The sequence below is a fragment of the Excalfactoria chinensis genome, chromosome Z (assembly GCF_039878825.1).
Source record: "Excalfactoria chinensis isolate bCotChi1 chromosome Z, bCotChi1.hap2, whole genome shotgun sequence".
NCBI classification, from domain to species: domain Eukaryota; kingdom Metazoa; phylum Chordata; class Aves; order Galliformes; family Phasianidae; genus Excalfactoria; species Excalfactoria chinensis.
The window spans coordinates 28004099-28021809 of record NC_092857.1 but is presented as its reverse complement, the minus strand read 5'-3'; the positions used below and the strand labels follow the sequence as shown (position 1 = coordinate 28021809).

At 36.6% G+C, this 17711-nt stretch overlaps 1 protein-coding gene across 24 annotated transcripts in view; it reads left to right on the top strand.

Annotated features, from left to right (window-relative positions):
* Window positions 1–17711, top strand: part of PTPRD (protein tyrosine phosphatase receptor type D) — a 1083558-nt gene that overhangs the window by 998092 nt on the left and 67755 nt on the right. For all 24 annotated transcript variants that reach the window (XM_072360023.1, XM_072360013.1, XM_072360012.1 and 21 more), the window contains 2 exons: window positions 1527–1624; window positions 15996–16119. In XM_072360023.1, the coding sequence (XP_072216124.1) occupies window positions 1527–1624; window positions 15996–16119 (222 nt within the window). The remainder of the gene's footprint in view (window positions 1–1526; window positions 1625–15995; window positions 16120–17711) is intronic.

Genomic DNA, 17711 nt, shown 5'->3' with positions numbered 1-17711 from the left:
TAAAGAAAGAAAGAAAGAAGAAAGAAAGAAAGGAAGGAAGAAAAACTGTAGTGTGACTGTGTTGAAATCGCATGGTCATTTTCAGTTACATTATAGGAAATGCAAGTTAACTGTCTTAGGCATGTTCTCGAAATTCACGGTGACAAAGCAAATGACATTGTGCAACATGGCTTCCCAGCTTGAGCCCCCTTGAATCATCATTGTTTTCCTTTTGTAATTTCAAGAGATTCTGGGGTTCACTAGTTTATTTTTTTCTAGCCAGCTCTGATTTCCCACAAGCAATTGAACTCACTTCAATTAAGCATGAAGAGAAGAATGTAAGCAGTTGGATGAGGGTCATGGAGACACACATTAAAACAATGATGCTCACAAATTTTTTGCCTGTCAGATCTTCCGCTGGCAGATTATGCTAGTTGGCCCCACATCTCTTCTGTCCTTCTTTTGCCTTGCTGTCCCTGTACTCCCTTCCTTACCCATATCTTTCTCTGTTCCCAGCTCTTAGTTTTATTTTTACTTAGTATCTTCATCAGTAGACAAAGATGTTTACACCTGAAGTAGATTGTAGGTACTCTTGGGGGTTGATAAATGGGGTTATAGATAAAGCGTGTATTAAGGTACTAGTGCAGTCAGTATGTTTGTCCAGCTAAACTGTACAACCCCTGCTTCTACAATCTGCTACTAGTGAAAACATTTTTGAAGCTCTAACTGTCTGATGTCTGATTTTGTCTTCAGTGACCGTTGTCTAAAAGCAATGATGCATGCTATTCTAGTCATTTGTATTTGCATGTGAATGTCAGTAACCTCAAAATTTCATAAAATATATTCAGTATTTTTAATTTAGTCAGAACACATAGTCAGTCTTCTAGACCTTGATACATCATTATTAATCCTCAAGCTATCCATTTCATTTTACTCACATTAACTTATAAGTTAGTTTTCTGTTGGTTCGAGGTTTCTTTGTTTTGTACCATTTCCTTTGCAGGTTCAGGTGTCTGCGGTTACCTTGGTAACCTTCATCCTTCAAGTTCGTTTTTCTTGATTATGCATAAGTCACTTTGCTTTCTGTCAAAGTACTATTCTTTCCCCTTTAGGGCTCTTTCAGTGTCTGTTCTCAGCTCATCTTTCCTCACCTAATTCAATGCAGTTTCCATTTCATATAGTGCAGGAGAAGAAGTTTAAATGACACTAAGAGTCATTACTCAAAGCAGAGGTCGACATCAGGTCTAACTGTCTCATTTTTCCATGCCTACCTAACCTCATTGGCTCATCTCACAGTAACTTTTTCCTTTACACTAGGAATGTTAGCTTTGGGAATATGCTTGGTGACTTCTTTTAATTTGGCTTCAGGGCTCATCTATCCAGAGCATGTCGTGCTTTGAGTAACCAAACTATTTGCCTGCTCCTCTCACATATGACATCTTTACTATTTATACATTTCTAGCCATTCTAATTACTATATTTTCTGATTTCTGTAGTGCTCTCATCACTGTAATTTATTTGAAGTTTGGTTCTTTCTTTTCCAACAGGTATGGCCAGTCACCCCCCAATACCTATCTTGGAACTTGCAGATCATATTGAAAGATTGAAAGCAAATGACAATTTGAAGTTTTCACAGGAGTATGAGGTAATTTATTTTCTCAGTTCTCAAATTATCAAAAATATCATGTTTTTTTGTTTCTCTAGGCTTATCCCTATATGTATCACCATGCTGATGCCACTTTTGTATGATAAAGCCATGGTAAAGTAAGTCCATTGTGTAAAATGACTAGAACAGCAAAGTGGCTCCTTTGCTGCTAACAATATTTTGTAAAGATATGAGTCGAGCAGATTGTGTGTGCACATACTTGAAGCAGTGGTTGAATGATACAGCACTTTCAGTTTTAAAGCACCACTATCCATCTACTCTGTAGTTAAAAGCTCCTCGGGTTATTAAAAAATTATGCACTGTGTTGTTAAGTGTTAACAGGACCCTAACAGACCTCAAAGAAGAAACTGCAGTCCACTAAGTTTGTTTTTTATGAATTAAAGAATTTGCACTTGCTTAGTACGTGTGACTTCTCACTAGAGAGATCCTGTAAATGTGTGATATAGTTAGAGTCTTGACAGGAATTGGTAAAAATGAATACCTAATTTTGCAATAGAGAAATACAACTGATGTTTTTAATTAAACGGTGATCAGAGTTTGGACTGTTCAGAAAAATAACCTCATTAGATATCAAAAGGTCTGTGTACTCTCAACAAATTATGGAAATAAATTCTTTTGAAGAGCATCTCAGGGATCTTGTTTATTGTTGCAGTCAAAAAAATGTGGGAGTATATTTTCATATTTCTTAATGAAAAATTTTTCTTAACTATAAGGATATACAAAGGATCAGATGGGGAAATTTGTGTAATGACGTGCAGCATTGGGGGGGGGGGAGAGAAAGAAAAAAAGAAAAAAGAAAACTAGTATTTGGCATGAATTTGACAATCGTTTCCTGTTGTACTACAGAAAAATGCGTTGGAATAGCTGTTTAGGAAATAAATGATGAATGTCATTGCAAAGCTGTGTAGGAAATAAATGATGAATGTCATTGCAATTCATGCAATGTAGTATAATTTCCAGTAAAATGCAGCTTTACTATGTCTTAAGCATGTTTTGATGGTGGTATGATTCTTCTTGCAGTGTAATATAACTGAAAAACTCAAATAGTCTTCAGAAAGTGATCTTAAGCATTTACAGCCAGCATTGTGAAGATGTGCAAAATGATTGAATGCTTGGTATCAATATTATCAGAACTGTTTACCTATATAAAGAGCCCCTATACATTCTGTCTCTCATTTCACATTATTTTTTACAAATTCAGATATTGAGGATTAAAATGTGACCAACTTTAGATCAGCACCAAGCTTCACTCACATTGGTTCTCCCTAGGAATTGTCAAAAATTACCGTCAAAAACTCAACTTTAGAGATGCTACTTTGTTTCTAACTAGTCCAATTATTCATTTTGAAACAGAATTGCTGAAAAACTCAGCTATTGAATTTCATGGTCTAGCGTAGGCAGTGTTCTAAGGCTGCAGCTTGGTGATCACTGTAGGTCATTTCCCTGTCTTGGCTGTGCATTCCTGTTGTTTCTCTTGTGCCAATCCTGGCACTAGCACATGTGCAGCTGTTCAAGGATTGTCTCAGGAAATAGATTTAGCTGAAAACTAATTGTTTTATTTTTCTTTGCTATTTTCAGTTGGATCAATTCCCTGAACTAGCTCACCACATGGCTGTGTGAGCTCTAGTGCCAGAAAAAGGGAGCTGGTGGGAACATTTGTGGTTGGGGATTGGGACCTTGCCTTTCAGCAGCGGTCCTCACTGATGTCTCTTAAAAGTAACTATCAAAGCAAAGATGGGTACAGATGGTAACAGTTCAGTTTTTGTCACTTCAGATTTTGTTTGAAATGGTAACACAAAATGAAGAGAGATTTTTTGTCTTCTTGAGTTAAAGGCAAAGGTAAAACTTTTAGCAGGAAACTACTGATTTTTGTTGCTTATAATAAAATATTCCATTTAATTCTCCTTTGGAGGAAAAAAAAAAAAAAGAAAAGAAAAAGAAAAAAGAAAGAACATTTTTCATCAGCTGTCACATATGTATATGTGTACATATACATAACTGCCTTTTTCTCCTTACACTCCATTTATTTTTATTATGAAATTTCTTACATTGCACTTATGAAATTCTTATAAAATAGACTGATAGTGTTCAACAACTGTCATGAAAATTCTGTGATACTGTAACATAAAAAAATAAATGAACAGTTTCCCGATAAACATTCACTTTTCAACTGTGTTGGTTGTCTGGCTCCATTAGAAGTATAGCAGTGTTTTAATATTTCTTTTTTCTTATCTTACTTTAGTTACTGCTTAGAAAATATTACTTATCACATAGCTTGTATGCATCTTTTCATCTTATATGTACCCATTGTCTTCTGCTAGAGTATTCCTTAAACACCTGTTCACAGGTGTTTTTCTTCAGAGTGACCAAAATCAACCTCTGTCTTTGACTACTTTTTTCCAAGATGGCACACATCTGCATATTGTCTCCTCTGCATAATTTTTCTCTCTATCCTCATTTTCTAATGAAAGCTTCTAACTTTCTTATGCCCTCCCAGGCCACCTTTGGAGACCTAGGTCATGAGAGAACACAGGATTATTTTCTTCAAACATTCCTAAATTCATCTCATGTCACTTCATTTAACTGACATAAAGCTTCTGAAAAGCTGGGTTTTATCTTTTTGGGGATTTTTTGTTAGTTTGTTTCTTTGTTTTCTTACCAGTATCTTTCTTTTGTGAGTCTGAGGATTCGTATGTCCCTTTCTGTGCTACTTGAAATCTAATTGAGAAAGAATGTAAAAAAAAGGGATACATAGGGTTAATGTGACAAGATGGGAAAATAAATGTTATAGAAAACAAAGTGGCTGTATATTGTAAGATAGTATAAGCTTTGTTTCTCACTAATATATATATATGTTTATACATATAAAAGAATAAATACATAATATGTATATGTATATATAAAAGGAAAAAAGATAGAAGAGAAAAAGAAAGAAGGAAAGGAGAAGGGAAGGGGAGAAAGGGGAGGAAAGGAGAGGAGAGGTAAGAAAGAGGAAGAGGATATGGACAAGAAGAGGAGAGGATAAGAAGAGTAAAGGAGAAGAGAAGAAAAAATAGTAGAACAACATAATAGAATATGGTAAAAGAATCTATTATCTAATGTAGACAGGCTTCCACTGGCTTGATGTTTTGAAAGTTTTGTTGCAATTAATTGAAGGAGTTCTGTCTTTTACATAAATTAAGAAACTATTTAATAGTGTCTTCTTCAGGGATTCTCCTACCCCAGCTTTTAGAAGAGAAGATAAAGAGAATGTGTAGATATCCATTCTTATAACTATCTTATAACTTTACCTTGAATACCAAATTTCATGGGAGGATAGATGCTAAGCCCTAAAGATTACAACCATTGCAAAATTTAAATGGTAAAATTTATGGTTGAGAGGGCCCCCTGGGGGGTATCTTTGGAGAGTGTGGGAGCCCAGGAAGGTTGGGAATACTTTAAGGAAATTGTCCTAAAGGCGCAGGAGCTGACTGTCCCAAAATCGCGAAAGATGAGCCGACGGGTGAGGAGACCGGGCTGGCTGACCAGAGACCTTTGGCTTGATCTAAAGAACAAAGAGAGAGTTTACAGTCTCTGGAAGAGTGGGCAAGCTACTTATGAGGATTACAGGTTTGTAGTGAGGCTGTGCAGGGAGAAAATTAGGAAGGCCAAGGCGCAGCAAGAACTGAGCTTGGCTTCTAAGGTCAAGGAGAATAGTAAATGTTTTTATAAACACATCAGCGCCAAGAGGAAGGCTAAGGAAAATCTCCATCCCTTGTTGGATTCTGAGGGCAACTTGGTCACTGAGGATCGGGACAAGGCTGAGGTACTTAATACCTTCTTTACCTCGGTCTTCAATAGTTATGCTTGTAACTCCCTGGAAACGCAGCCCCCTGCACTGGTAGATGGGAAGAGGGAACCAAATGAACCTTGTGTGATCCGTGATGAGATGGTTCTGGACCTACTTCGAAAGTTGAATGTTTATAAGTCCATGGGGCCGGATGGGTTGCACCCTGGAGTGCTGAGGGAGTTGGCGGATGTGGTCGCCAAACCACTCTCCATCATTTTTCAGCAGTCTTGGCTGACTGGGGATGTCCCGGTGGATTGGAGGCTGGCAAATGTGACGCCTATCTTCAAAAAGGGCCGGAAAGATGATCCTGGAAGCTACAGGCCCATCAGTCTCACCTCGGTGCCTGGGAAGGTTATGGAAAGGATAATCTCAGGTATCATCATGGATGAACTAAAGGTCAGCCAAGGGATCGGGCCCAGTCAGCATGGATTTATGAATGGTAGATCCTGCCTGACTAACCTGATTTCATTCTATGACAAGGTGACTCGCTTAGTAGATGAAGGAAAGGCTGTCGACGTGGTCTACCTGGACTTCAGTAAGGCCTTTGACACTGTCCTCCATAACATTCTGGTAGAGAAGCTGGCTGCCCATGGTTTGGATGGGCGCACGCTCCGGTGGGTGAAGAACTGGTTGGATGGCTGGGCCCAGAGAGTTGTGGTCAATGGAGTGGAATCCAGTTGGCGGCCGGTCACAAGTGGCATCCCCCAGGGCTCAGTGCTTGGGCTGCTTCTGCTTAACATCTTCATTGATAATTTGGATGAGGGGATTGAGTGCACCCTCAGTAAGTTCGCAGACGACACTAAGCTGGGAGGGAGTGTTGATCTGCCTGAGGGGAGAAGGGCACTACAGAGGGACCTGGATAGACTTGATCGATGGGCCAAGGTTAATGGAATGAGTTTCAACAGGGCCAAGCGTCGGGTCCTGCATTTTGGTCACAACAACCCCAGGCAACCCTACAGGCTTGGGGAGGTGTGTCTGGAAAGCTTCCAGACGCAAAGGGACCTTGGTGTGCTGATGGACAGTCGGCTGAATATGAGCCAGCAGTGTGCCCAGGTGGCCAAGAGGGCCAATGGCATCCTGGCTTGTATTAAGAATGGTGTGGTGAGCAGGACTAAGGAAGTCATCCTGCCCCTGTACTCAGCATTGGTGAGGCCTCACCTCAAGTACTGTGTCCAGTTTTGGGCACCTCAGCACAGGAAAGACATGGAGGTACTGGAGCAGGTCCACAGAAGGGCAATGAGGCTCATTAAGGGCTTGGAGAAGCAGCCATACGAGGAGAGGCTAAGGAAGCTGGGGCTGTTTAGTCTGAGGAAGAGGAGGCTGAGAGGAGACCTTATTGCCGTCTTCCAGTACCAGAAAGGTTCTTACAGTGAAAGTGGGTCAGGTCTCTTCTCACTAGTGACATGTGACAGGACGAGGGGAAACGGCCTCAAGTTGCACCAGGGCAAGTTTAGGTTGGATATTAGAAAGAACTTCTTTACAGAAAGGGTGGTTAGGTACTGGAATGGGCTCCCCAGGGAGGTGGTTGAATCGCCATCCCTGGATGTGTTTAAGAGCCTTTTGGATGTGGTACTCAGGGATATGATTTAGCAGAGGTTTGTTGTTGTGGTGTTGTTTTGTGGTTGTTTTTTAAGAGATAGGCTACTGGTTAGGCTGCGGTTGGACTTGATGATCTTCAAGGTCTTTTCTAACCTGAGTAATTCTATGATTCTATGATTCTAAATAAACCTATAATTAACCTGTTCAATAAGGTGGTTTTGTAATTTTAGCATAGCTAGTTCTTCTCAGTAAAGTTCACTTATACTTACAAATAAATTTTCTGTAATCCTACTTAAGTAAGTGTTAGCTTGGAATCTTCCAGCCTTAGAAAAAGGTTAGTTTACCCTGTTACCACAACATATCATTTATGTCATATACTTATTTTGTATTATTTAACTGAAATAGAAGGTTCTTGACCAAAATATATCATTATTAAGCTTCTACTCATTTTGGCAGTTTCAGTGGGATTTTAATGCAGTTCAGGGCTTCCTACAGAGTTCACAGCTGCTGAGTAGAAAGTCATATTCAAGAAACTGACCTTTATATATCGTATCTCATTCTTAGGCTTTAGAATTTAACAATAAGGGGTGGTCATGGAGAGAGAAATATTAAGATACTGCCTATTTTATTCAATATATGTATTAGATTACTAAAGTAATTTCCTTCTGTCACACAGAACAGAAAATGTATTCGTCCAAAGAAAATTCCTGGATCTTGCATAAAACAGTTTCATTCTTGTCATCAGGGATCTGCTGTCATTCATTGCTTTACACCCTTAAGGGGATAGATTCAGATTTTTATTTTTATTGTTATTTTTTTGTTATTATTATTATTTTTGAGGATCTGTTTTTGTAACACAAAGATTGCAATATTGGTCTTTGCATGTTATTGCAGGATTTGGAGTATGTCTGTATGTATGTATGCTGGTTATTTAGTGATAAGAGAAGCTGTATATTAGCAGTCTGTAACACTGGTTACTGGAAAAACTAAAGATGTATTTGACTCTACTGAGCAGTGCCATGCTATTAAGTTTTACTGTAGCTTTTCAGTATCAGTTAGAAAGATCTCCAATGAGAAGACAATTTACTGAATGTACTGCATTTATGTTTTTATATCTCAAGCTTCAACAAGATAAACACTGAACACTAAAACATGGTATGTTTTCTATGGAAAAATCAATTATAAAGCTTATTAATATAAAACATTTTTTAAATCTATGAAGATCAGATGGCCTACTGAATGAATCTGTATCAGAGAAACAGCTGCACTTAACTGCTATATCATTACAGATAATACTGACTTACATGCAAAAAAGAATTCATCCTCAGAAACACAACAACAAAAAATACAATAGTTTATTTGCTTTTACAGTAGTTTCATCAGTAGTTTCCTATTTTTCCCCCCTAACATTAAAAACAGCATATATTGATATTTTACACTTGTATTTTTATAGGATGTGTTCCATTTACTGAGAAACAATTTGTGTAGTCAGTAAACTTTTAACGGTTTTTGTCTCTTTGCTAATAGCATGTATGTTGTTGCTTTTGCAGAGACTGTTTGATTCTTATTTCCATCTATAATAGTCTCTGAGACCGTAAGATAGGAGTGACAATTTTGAAGACGGTGCAGGAATCTGAAATGGCAGTAGTCAAGATTAGTAGTAGTGTATTATAACTTTACTTTGTGCTGTGAATGCCTCTTTGGTCTAACACCATTTCTTTATACAATTAAAAGAGTATTCAGATACAAGAAGGCTGATGTTAATATACTGTAGTGCTAGGTATTAGACTGATAACTAATGCTATTTGCCAAGAAATTCCATGGAGGTTGTTTTAAAATCTATGTATCTATAATAAATGTCAGCTTTATTTTACCCAACCAAAACCAGATATAAGAAGAAAGAGTAACATAGTCCATTTCAGCAAGAAAAATCATTTAAGAATATACTATATATACATTGTTGCATGTAAATCTTAGTTTTATGAGGTTGCTTTTTTGTTTGTTTGTTTGTTTGTTTGTTTGTTTTTAAAGATTCACCTGCAGTTTTTAGAATCTTTATGAAGGGAAATGAAGTAACCAGTGGAGAAGGCTTTTAAAAAGGCTTTTTCGAAACGGTTTTTTTTAAAAGGCTTTTTTTTTTTTTTTTTTTTTTTTTTTCCTGCATGGAACAAGTCTCCTTTATTCCTTTCACACACACACCCTAAAGCATTGTTGATAGCATTTTAAAAACATGCTGAAAATTTAAAGCAGCACCAGTGTTTGCTGTGAGACTGTTAAAAATTTTAAAGAATTGCTTTATTTCACATACTCTTCCAAAACAAAATGATGTTTTAATAGCAGGAATACTTAAACTAAGCTGTTTTTTTTTTTTTTTATTATTCCTTATGTTCTCCTGACATTTTTTCCCATTTGAAGTGGAGTATAATCCTTTGTTTTCAACACTTAGTTATTTTTAACATAATTGGTTATGATATCAAATACAGAGGATTTTAACCATAAACAGAAAATAAATGAATTACATCTTAAGATGAAAGACAAATACAAAATGACTTTGAAAAAAGTTTTCTATAACTTTTATGTAACAGAGATTCTCCTTCAAAGTAAGCTTTCCTCCTTAAGTTCACTTTAGTAATATACAAATGTACCTTCTTAGATGCCATTGGAAAATGGTTTTATGCAATTTCATTTTGTCATGGGATTATTGCTTGATATGATAGAGGAAATGTCTTTATTCTCAAGAGGAAGTGGCAAAAGATTTAGTTGTTTTTATGTCTGCTTTTGAACAGTTGGTCATTTTCCTTTGAGATTCAACAGGAAATCTCTCATTCAGGCATTTTCAATTCTATTTCTAGGAATAAGATGCAAATTTATATTTGAGTTCCCCTCCCCCCCCACCCCATCCCCCCAAAAAATCAAAACAACAACAACAACAAAAAAAAAAAATTACTTCAAGCAAAAAATATGGATTTGTCCCCCTTATAACTTGTGAATGGCAGCCTAGCCTTTACTGTATGCTGAGAAAACTCTGCCTTAGAAGAAACGTTTAATTCCACTGGCAAGTTGGCATGAGGTTGTATTGCAGTTCATGCTCTATGTTTTTGTAATGCTGTGTGTAATTGTCATTCTGTTAGCTTGTTTCCTACATAGCATAATACTATCTTTTTATGGATTCATTAGTTATATGAAATTCTTAGTGCAGTTGCTGACACTGGCAAAAGATGGTGAAAATGTTCAGTTTTATGGGTAGTTGACTACTTTCTTCAGTTGTGCTGTCTATTTGCACTGACATCATGTTAAATTTCTTTTTTTGCATTCTTCTTTTTCTAACTAAACTTCATTTTCTTTGTGAGCTCATGTTTTATGTTGATCTAATTTGGGGCCCAAACAGAGCACCCACAGTGCTGAGAAATTTCATAGGAACCATACTTCCTTCTCCTTCTGGGTCTGTGAAACCTCTGTAGTAACTAGCATTGTCCCCCTACACACAAACCCAAACCTGCTGGCTCTTTACTTGTTGTCCTAGTAACCCTTAGTAGAGCGTTGTTCCATGAGAGCAAGAGTCTTACACCAAGAATTTTGTTCTTCTCCTTCCTTTCTCAGTATTACACAAGTATATACTCTCAGGTGACTCGCAGTGTTAGCAAGGAATGTTTGCCTGAAGGAAAACTCCACAGTAGAGTAGAGATTAGTGTGGTGGTGAGTCCTTCAAAATTCTTCCAGAAACATTTTCTTGTTACCATGATTCATAGTAAGAGAACTATTTTGTGTAGGTTGCATCATATACATATTTCTCAAGTATTTTCCTAGTTAGAGGTTTTTTGTTTTATTTTTTTTTCTTTCTTCAGCAGCTGACCATCTAGAACACAATAGCTGAAAGATTAGTCCAAGCATGGGAGGGTAATAACGGTATTATGGATATCTTTATTTCCTTTGCACAAAGCACCCGTATTCCACAGTTATATTATTAAGAAATCCAGTTCTTTGTTAATGACAGCTTTATGGAAGACAAGCTTTTAGAATGAATATACTAGAAATCCTATTAAAGTGCCGTCCATTAAACCATTAAACCACTCATTAAAACTGTTAGTACAGACTTGTTATTCATGAGTTATCGGTCTTTCACTTTTCTGAAATGTGCCTGCCAATACCGCTCTGTTCCAGTAGGGCTATTAAATCTGAGGAAATATAGATTGATGTTCTTTAGCCAAAAAAAAGAAAAAGAAAAAGAAAAAAAAGAAAAAAAAGAAAATATGGAAAGGTTGTTAGGCCACAAAACAGTTTGGATTGGTGAGAAAAAGAGCAAAGATTAAAGTGTGGGCCTATTGATGTAATTTATGCTAACTACGTCTGCACGCAGGACTCAGTATTAATCACTGAGATGCACTATCTCACTATACGTCACACAAAGAAGTATGTGTGGCATATAGTACACTGCTGTGTTTTAAGCATCCTCATCTATTTCTACAATGTTTGAATCTTTTCAAGGAATGGAAAACCTGCTTTGGATCACCTAAATGTTAAGAACTGAAAAATGGAAGAATACAGGACAGAAAAATTTAAGTTCTAAATACAAAGTATTATTAATAAATTATAAATACACATTAACTATAATTTACAGCTGAAGTTCTTTCTGATAACTCACAAAAATCTACTTAGAACATGATTTTCTAAGTGAAATTGTAAACAACTGTAAACAATTGTTAAAAAAAATGTAAAACATTCATCATAAATGAAAGCTTTTTTTAGTAAAAACAGTGAAGATTCTTCTGTTAAAAACATATAAAAAATGCACATCAGCATTACTTCTTGCTGGGGAAGCATGTAAACATTGTATTTGTGTATGTACCACTCAAAAAAGTTGTAATGGTTTGTGTAGATGTGATTTATTCTTGGTCAAGTAATTGCTTTATTTAAATAACTCTTTAAGTATAACACTTTTAATTTTTATTTATTTATTTTTAAATTTTTTTTTTGTCTTTCATTTCTTTTGGAATTACTATCTTCTGCACTGTTACTAGACCTCTGAATAGAACACATATAACTGTGTAGAATACTGAAAATACAACCAATGAACATCCCGCAAAACTTGCTGTATTCATAGAAAAACAGAATCGTTGAATGACTTGGATTGGAAAGGACCCTCCATCAGCCTTTCTATATAACATGGGTTCTCCAGCTCTCTGATCATCTTCATGACCCTCCTCTGGACCCCCTCCAACAGTTCTGTGTCTTTTTTGTGCCAGGAGCTACAGAGCTGGAGGTAGTATCTCAGGTAGGGCCTCTCAAGGACAGAGTAGAGGGAGACTGCCACTTTTCTCACTCTGGTGGCAGTGCTTCGTTTCATGCAACCTAGAGTACAGTTGGTTTTCTAGAGAGAAAACACTTACTACTAGCTCATGTCAATTCATCTGCCAGAACACCCATGTCATTCTCTGCAGGGCTGCTCTCAATTCTTCCCTCAGTCTGTAAACATATCTGTATTGCCCTGACTCAAGTGCAGCACCTTACATTTGGTCTTGTAGAATCTCATTAGGTTTATATGGGACCACTTCTCAAACTTCCCCCTTAGAATGGCACCCCTTCTTTCTACACCGTATCAACTGCACCCCTCAGATTAGTGTTGTCTGCAAACCTACACTCAATCTCATTGTTTAGATCAATGATAACAATATTAAAGAGCGCTAATTTTCAACCCATAGGGAAATCATTCATCTCTGACCTCCTCCTGGACAAAGAGCCATTAATCACAGATCTATCTGGCTGCAACCATCCAGTCAATTCCCTATCCAGGGAACAGTCAAATCTTTAAATTCTTATTTTTCAAATTTATAGATAAGGATGTGGTGCAGACAAATCTCAAAGGCTTTGCAGAACTCCAGATATGTGACATCAGTTCCTCTTCTTGCAGTCACTCCACAAGGACCACCGCAATGACTGGACAAAGTCATCAGCCTTTGGTGAAGTCAAGCTGGCTGTCTCATATGCATACTTTTTCATGTGCTTTAATATAGCTTCCAGGAGGATCTGTTCCATGGTCTTCCCAGAGACAGAGTAGACTCACCAGTTTTCAGTTTGTCAGGTCTTACCTTCTATCACTTTTAGTGGGAATGTTTTCATTTTTCCAGTCATCAGGAACTTCATCTGACAGCTGTGTTTTTTTCAAATTTGATGGAGAGCTGCTTGGCAACAACTTCCAGTTACTTCAGGATCTTGGGATATATGTCATTTGGCCCCATAGACTTGTACTCATTCACTGTAATGAACTTGAATTCGCACTACTCTTGCTGTGGGGGGAGATTTTGCTCCCTCAACAACTGCCTAGAGTTTCAGGTACATAAGAAATATGGGAAACCTGACTGCTGCTGAATGCTAAGGCAAAAAAACATGCTGAGCAAGCCCTTGAAATTCTCCATCAGAATGAAAGCCCACGAGCACAGTGCTTTTTGTAGCTGAGGCATGAAGGCCTCATAAAAAGATTCCTCTTAACCAGATGGCCTGTAGTAAGCCCTGACTATCAGATATCTTTCATTGGTCTGATCCCTATTCTTATTCCACAAACCCCCAGCATGATCTTGTCTGTTTCTCAAGAGGTAGCTCTTTGCAGTCTCTTACATAGATGGCAATTCCCCCACCACTCCTACACAGCCTATCTCTTCTAAAAACTGTGAAGCCCTCAACTGTAGTATTCAATTTGTTTAATTCATCCCAACATGTTTCTATGATCTTGATTAGATCATAGTTTCTAATTGCGGTACTGTTTCCATCTCTTTTTATTTTCCATGATGCATGCATTAGTGTAGAGATGCTTGCAGCTGAGCTACCATGAAACCTTCTTGGAGAAGCCCTCCCTCATTTCTTATTTCCTGTTGTTTCCTGAAGTGACTTTGTTCCCTGATTCTTCTTTGCCACTCATCCCAAGATAGACTGAGATCTAATCTCAAGAAAGAAGTAACATCATTCTCATAACACTGATAAAATGAACTGTAAGATACATAAAGATTCTTAAGAATCATGCAGAGTTCTGGATAGTCAAATAAAAGTTATTAATCTAATGAATGTATATTAATTGCATAAATTAATTTAGCCCATGCTTATTGTCTGATAATACCTACTGTAATAGATTACAGGTCTTATTTTTCATTCAATTAACATAAAACAGACTTGCAACTGGTGCAATAGAATCTGTGAGAAGTCATTGTAAGTTGTGTAAATATGATGGCTTGCTGCTGTAGTTCCTGTATGGAGCTTAATTGCTGGTCCACTACTGGTGAAAACCTCCATCTAGGTATATGTCCTTAATAGTTTTCAGTAATTTAGAGCAAGTTGGCACAGGGAACAGATGATTTTTACAAGGATTGAGCAAAGGATGTGTGTTGTAAACATGAGCTATCTATATATATGTTGATAAAATGCTTTTAAAGTCTCTGATGATACAGAAAGTAAAAGAATATGTGATCCATTATGACTACCTGATGCAAAGTGACCTATACAGCCAGTAATGTGACAGACATAAACATGTACCATCTACCATTTATTTAACATTTGCCTAAATGTATGTATATGTCAATCATAGATGAAACAGTACAGCATTTAGTTCTCCTAGTGAAGCATCAAAGAATGCAGGAAAAACTTCAGTACACATAAACCTAATGAGGCCAGAGGTACTGCACTTTAGTCAGGGCAATCCCAGATGTGTGTACAGAGTGGGAGGAGAATTCATTGAGAGCAGCTGTGCACAGAAAGACATTGGGATCCTTACAGGTGAAAAGCTTAACATGAGCCAGCAGTAAGTGCTTGCAGTCCAGAAAACCAGCTGTACTTTGAGCTGCATCAAAAGAAGGTTGGCCACAAGAGTGAGGGAAGCGGTGGTGCTACTATGCATGGAGTACCACATCTGGGTATCATAGTATCATAGTATCGTGCGAGTTGGAAGGGACCTTAGAGATCATCGAGTCCAACCCCCGGGATTCAAGCCCTCTGTGTAGCAACGTGGCACTTCTACCACTTGCACCACAGGGGGGATTTGAACCCGGGCCCCCAGAGTTGCAAGCGGCAGTTCTTTCACCATGCGCCACCGGGGGCACCGGGGGCACACCGGGGGTCTGGGGCTCCCAGCACAAGAAAGTCATAGAGCTGTTGAAGGGAGTCCAGAGAAGGGGCATGAAGATGATCTGAAGGCTGAAGCACCTCTCTTATGAAGAAAGTCTGTGGGAGCTGGTTTTGTTTAGCCTGGAGGAGACTTCATTGTGGCCTTTCATTTTTTTAAATAAATCTTATAAAGAAGATGGAAACCAACATTTTAAATGGGAAGATTTAGATTGGACAAGGAAATAAAAAATCAGCAGTCATTACACTTTCCCTTGTTCCCTGAGCAGTACTGATATGAAGCGCTGGTCCAGAGCCAAACTGCAAAGTAAATTAAATAAATAAATAAATAAATAAATAATGATAATGATAATGATAATGATAATAATAAACTAATAGTCAAAAGCAAAACCTTTTTCTTTTAGAAATTCTCTTCAGTTTTACTTTTTATTTAATAAGCAGGAGACTGAGTTGTTTGAACATGTGCATTTTGTAAAAGATGAGTATAAAAACATTTGTTCCCTTCTTCTGTGTTTCTAGGATTTCTGACATTTTTTATTCATTCCCTACTATATTGCTCACTTGCAAAGCAATGAAAATAAAAAGTGATGGATAATGTACCTTCACCTTTCTGAAGAGAAGGCAGTTACCTTGGATTTGAAGAGGTTATGGTTAAAATTTGTGATGAGAATTTCAGATGCATAAAATCTAAGTGCTTGAGATTATACTATGTGATATGTTACTAGATGTACCAAAGTAATAATTTTCTTTCAAAGGAAATATGATTTTATGGTAAAGTAATTGGGGCATATCATTTGTAAACTTCCTAAAAACAAGTATGTAGTGTTTAGATAAAAAATTCTGTTTACTTTTTTTCTTTCCTTTTCTCTTTTTAAGTCTATTGACCCAGGTCAGCAGTTTACATGGGAACACTCTAACCTGGAAGTAAACAAACCAAAGAATAGATATGCAAATGTAATTGCATATGACCATTCTCGTGTTCTACTCTCTGCAATTGAAGGTAAGGAGAACTTTACTGTTAAATTAAATAAATACTAAAATCCACTATAGTTCTAGTTCCAAATATCTTGGCATGTTAAAAAATAAAAGATAAAAATAAAAATAAAAATAAAAATAAACTAGTTACAATTATTTCCACCAGTACATTTCTATAATGACAGTCCTCTGATTTTCATTTGCAGTAATTCATTATAAAACGATACTCAGATTGACACAGGGTCACATACAGCATCAAATGATAATAGCATCAAGTCTCTGCATGTATGCCAAAGTATTATCTAAAGTAAACCATCATTGCTGTTTACTTGTGCTTCTGTTTACTTGTGCTTCTTCTGGAGAACAAGAAAAGTAATTATAAGTGAATTAAGGTTCTTACCTAACAACGACATTTTCAGCATACTTGATTATTGTATTTCAGTTGCCTTAATCTAGGAAAATAAATCTATTAAACTTTGTGTTTTCATGGAAAATATGGACATCTGTATTAAAACTTCCCTTTTATTTCCTTTTCATTTATGAAATGAATATTAAGTGAAAGTAACTAAGCAAATGCACTTATACAAACATTGTTGGAACTTAAGTAGTTTACTGCCAAAAATCTGGCAGAGGGGTATAATTATTTTAATTATATATATATATATTATATATATATATATAAATATATATATATTGTATATATATATATTTCACATAACTCTCCAAAAACATTTTAGATTCCTTACTTAAGCTGTCCAAAATGACCAGCCTTAGGTATTTAATGTGTTTTAACAAGAGCTAAAGCAACACAGATTTCTTGTTTTCACTCGAGGGTTTTGTTTTGTTTTGTTTTGGTTTTTTGTACCAGTTTTGTCTTAATACTAAGCTTCTTCCTAGTATGAGGCCAGATTTACATTTTTTTCTGTATCATTGACAGTTATTAATCATGGTCAGAATAAAATAGTTTATATATTAAATTGGAATGGTTTATATGAAAAAGAAAATCGTCTTAGTTACTTAACAGTTTTGTGAAGGATATATAGGATCTTGAGTATTCAAGGTCATAGTTTGAAACTAGCATGCTACTAGTCAAATAGCAGAGAGTTTAGATTTGTGATTATAAAGAGTTTCCTATATTTGGCTACCCCAGAATTGAATACGTTAGATACAGGAGGAGCAATATTTATAGGTGTCATCAGTTTTATTAGCAGCTGTTTGGTGATGAGAAAAGTAGTGTCACTGACTGAGGTTTAGATCTTTACTTACTGCAGCAAGGTTTGAGGTCTTGATTATACAGATAAGAACTTCTCAAAGATATTAGAAAATTCTGAGATAGACTTGAAGAATTTGGACCCGATCATCTGTGTACACTTGTTCTGTCTCAGAAGCTTGGGATGTAGTACTGACAACATTTTTTTTAATGGCACAATATTTTGCATTGTTTTGTAAAAAAATAGTAGCAGTATAGAACACTGCTGCCCCCTGATAGAACTATGTCTCAACACTGCCAAAAATGTATTTTAATTAGTGTTATATTTGTATATAGTGCTATATAGTGCAATTCAAGAAAAGTATCCCATTCTGTGTCACTGATAAAGAAAAGTAGATAGTCAAGAA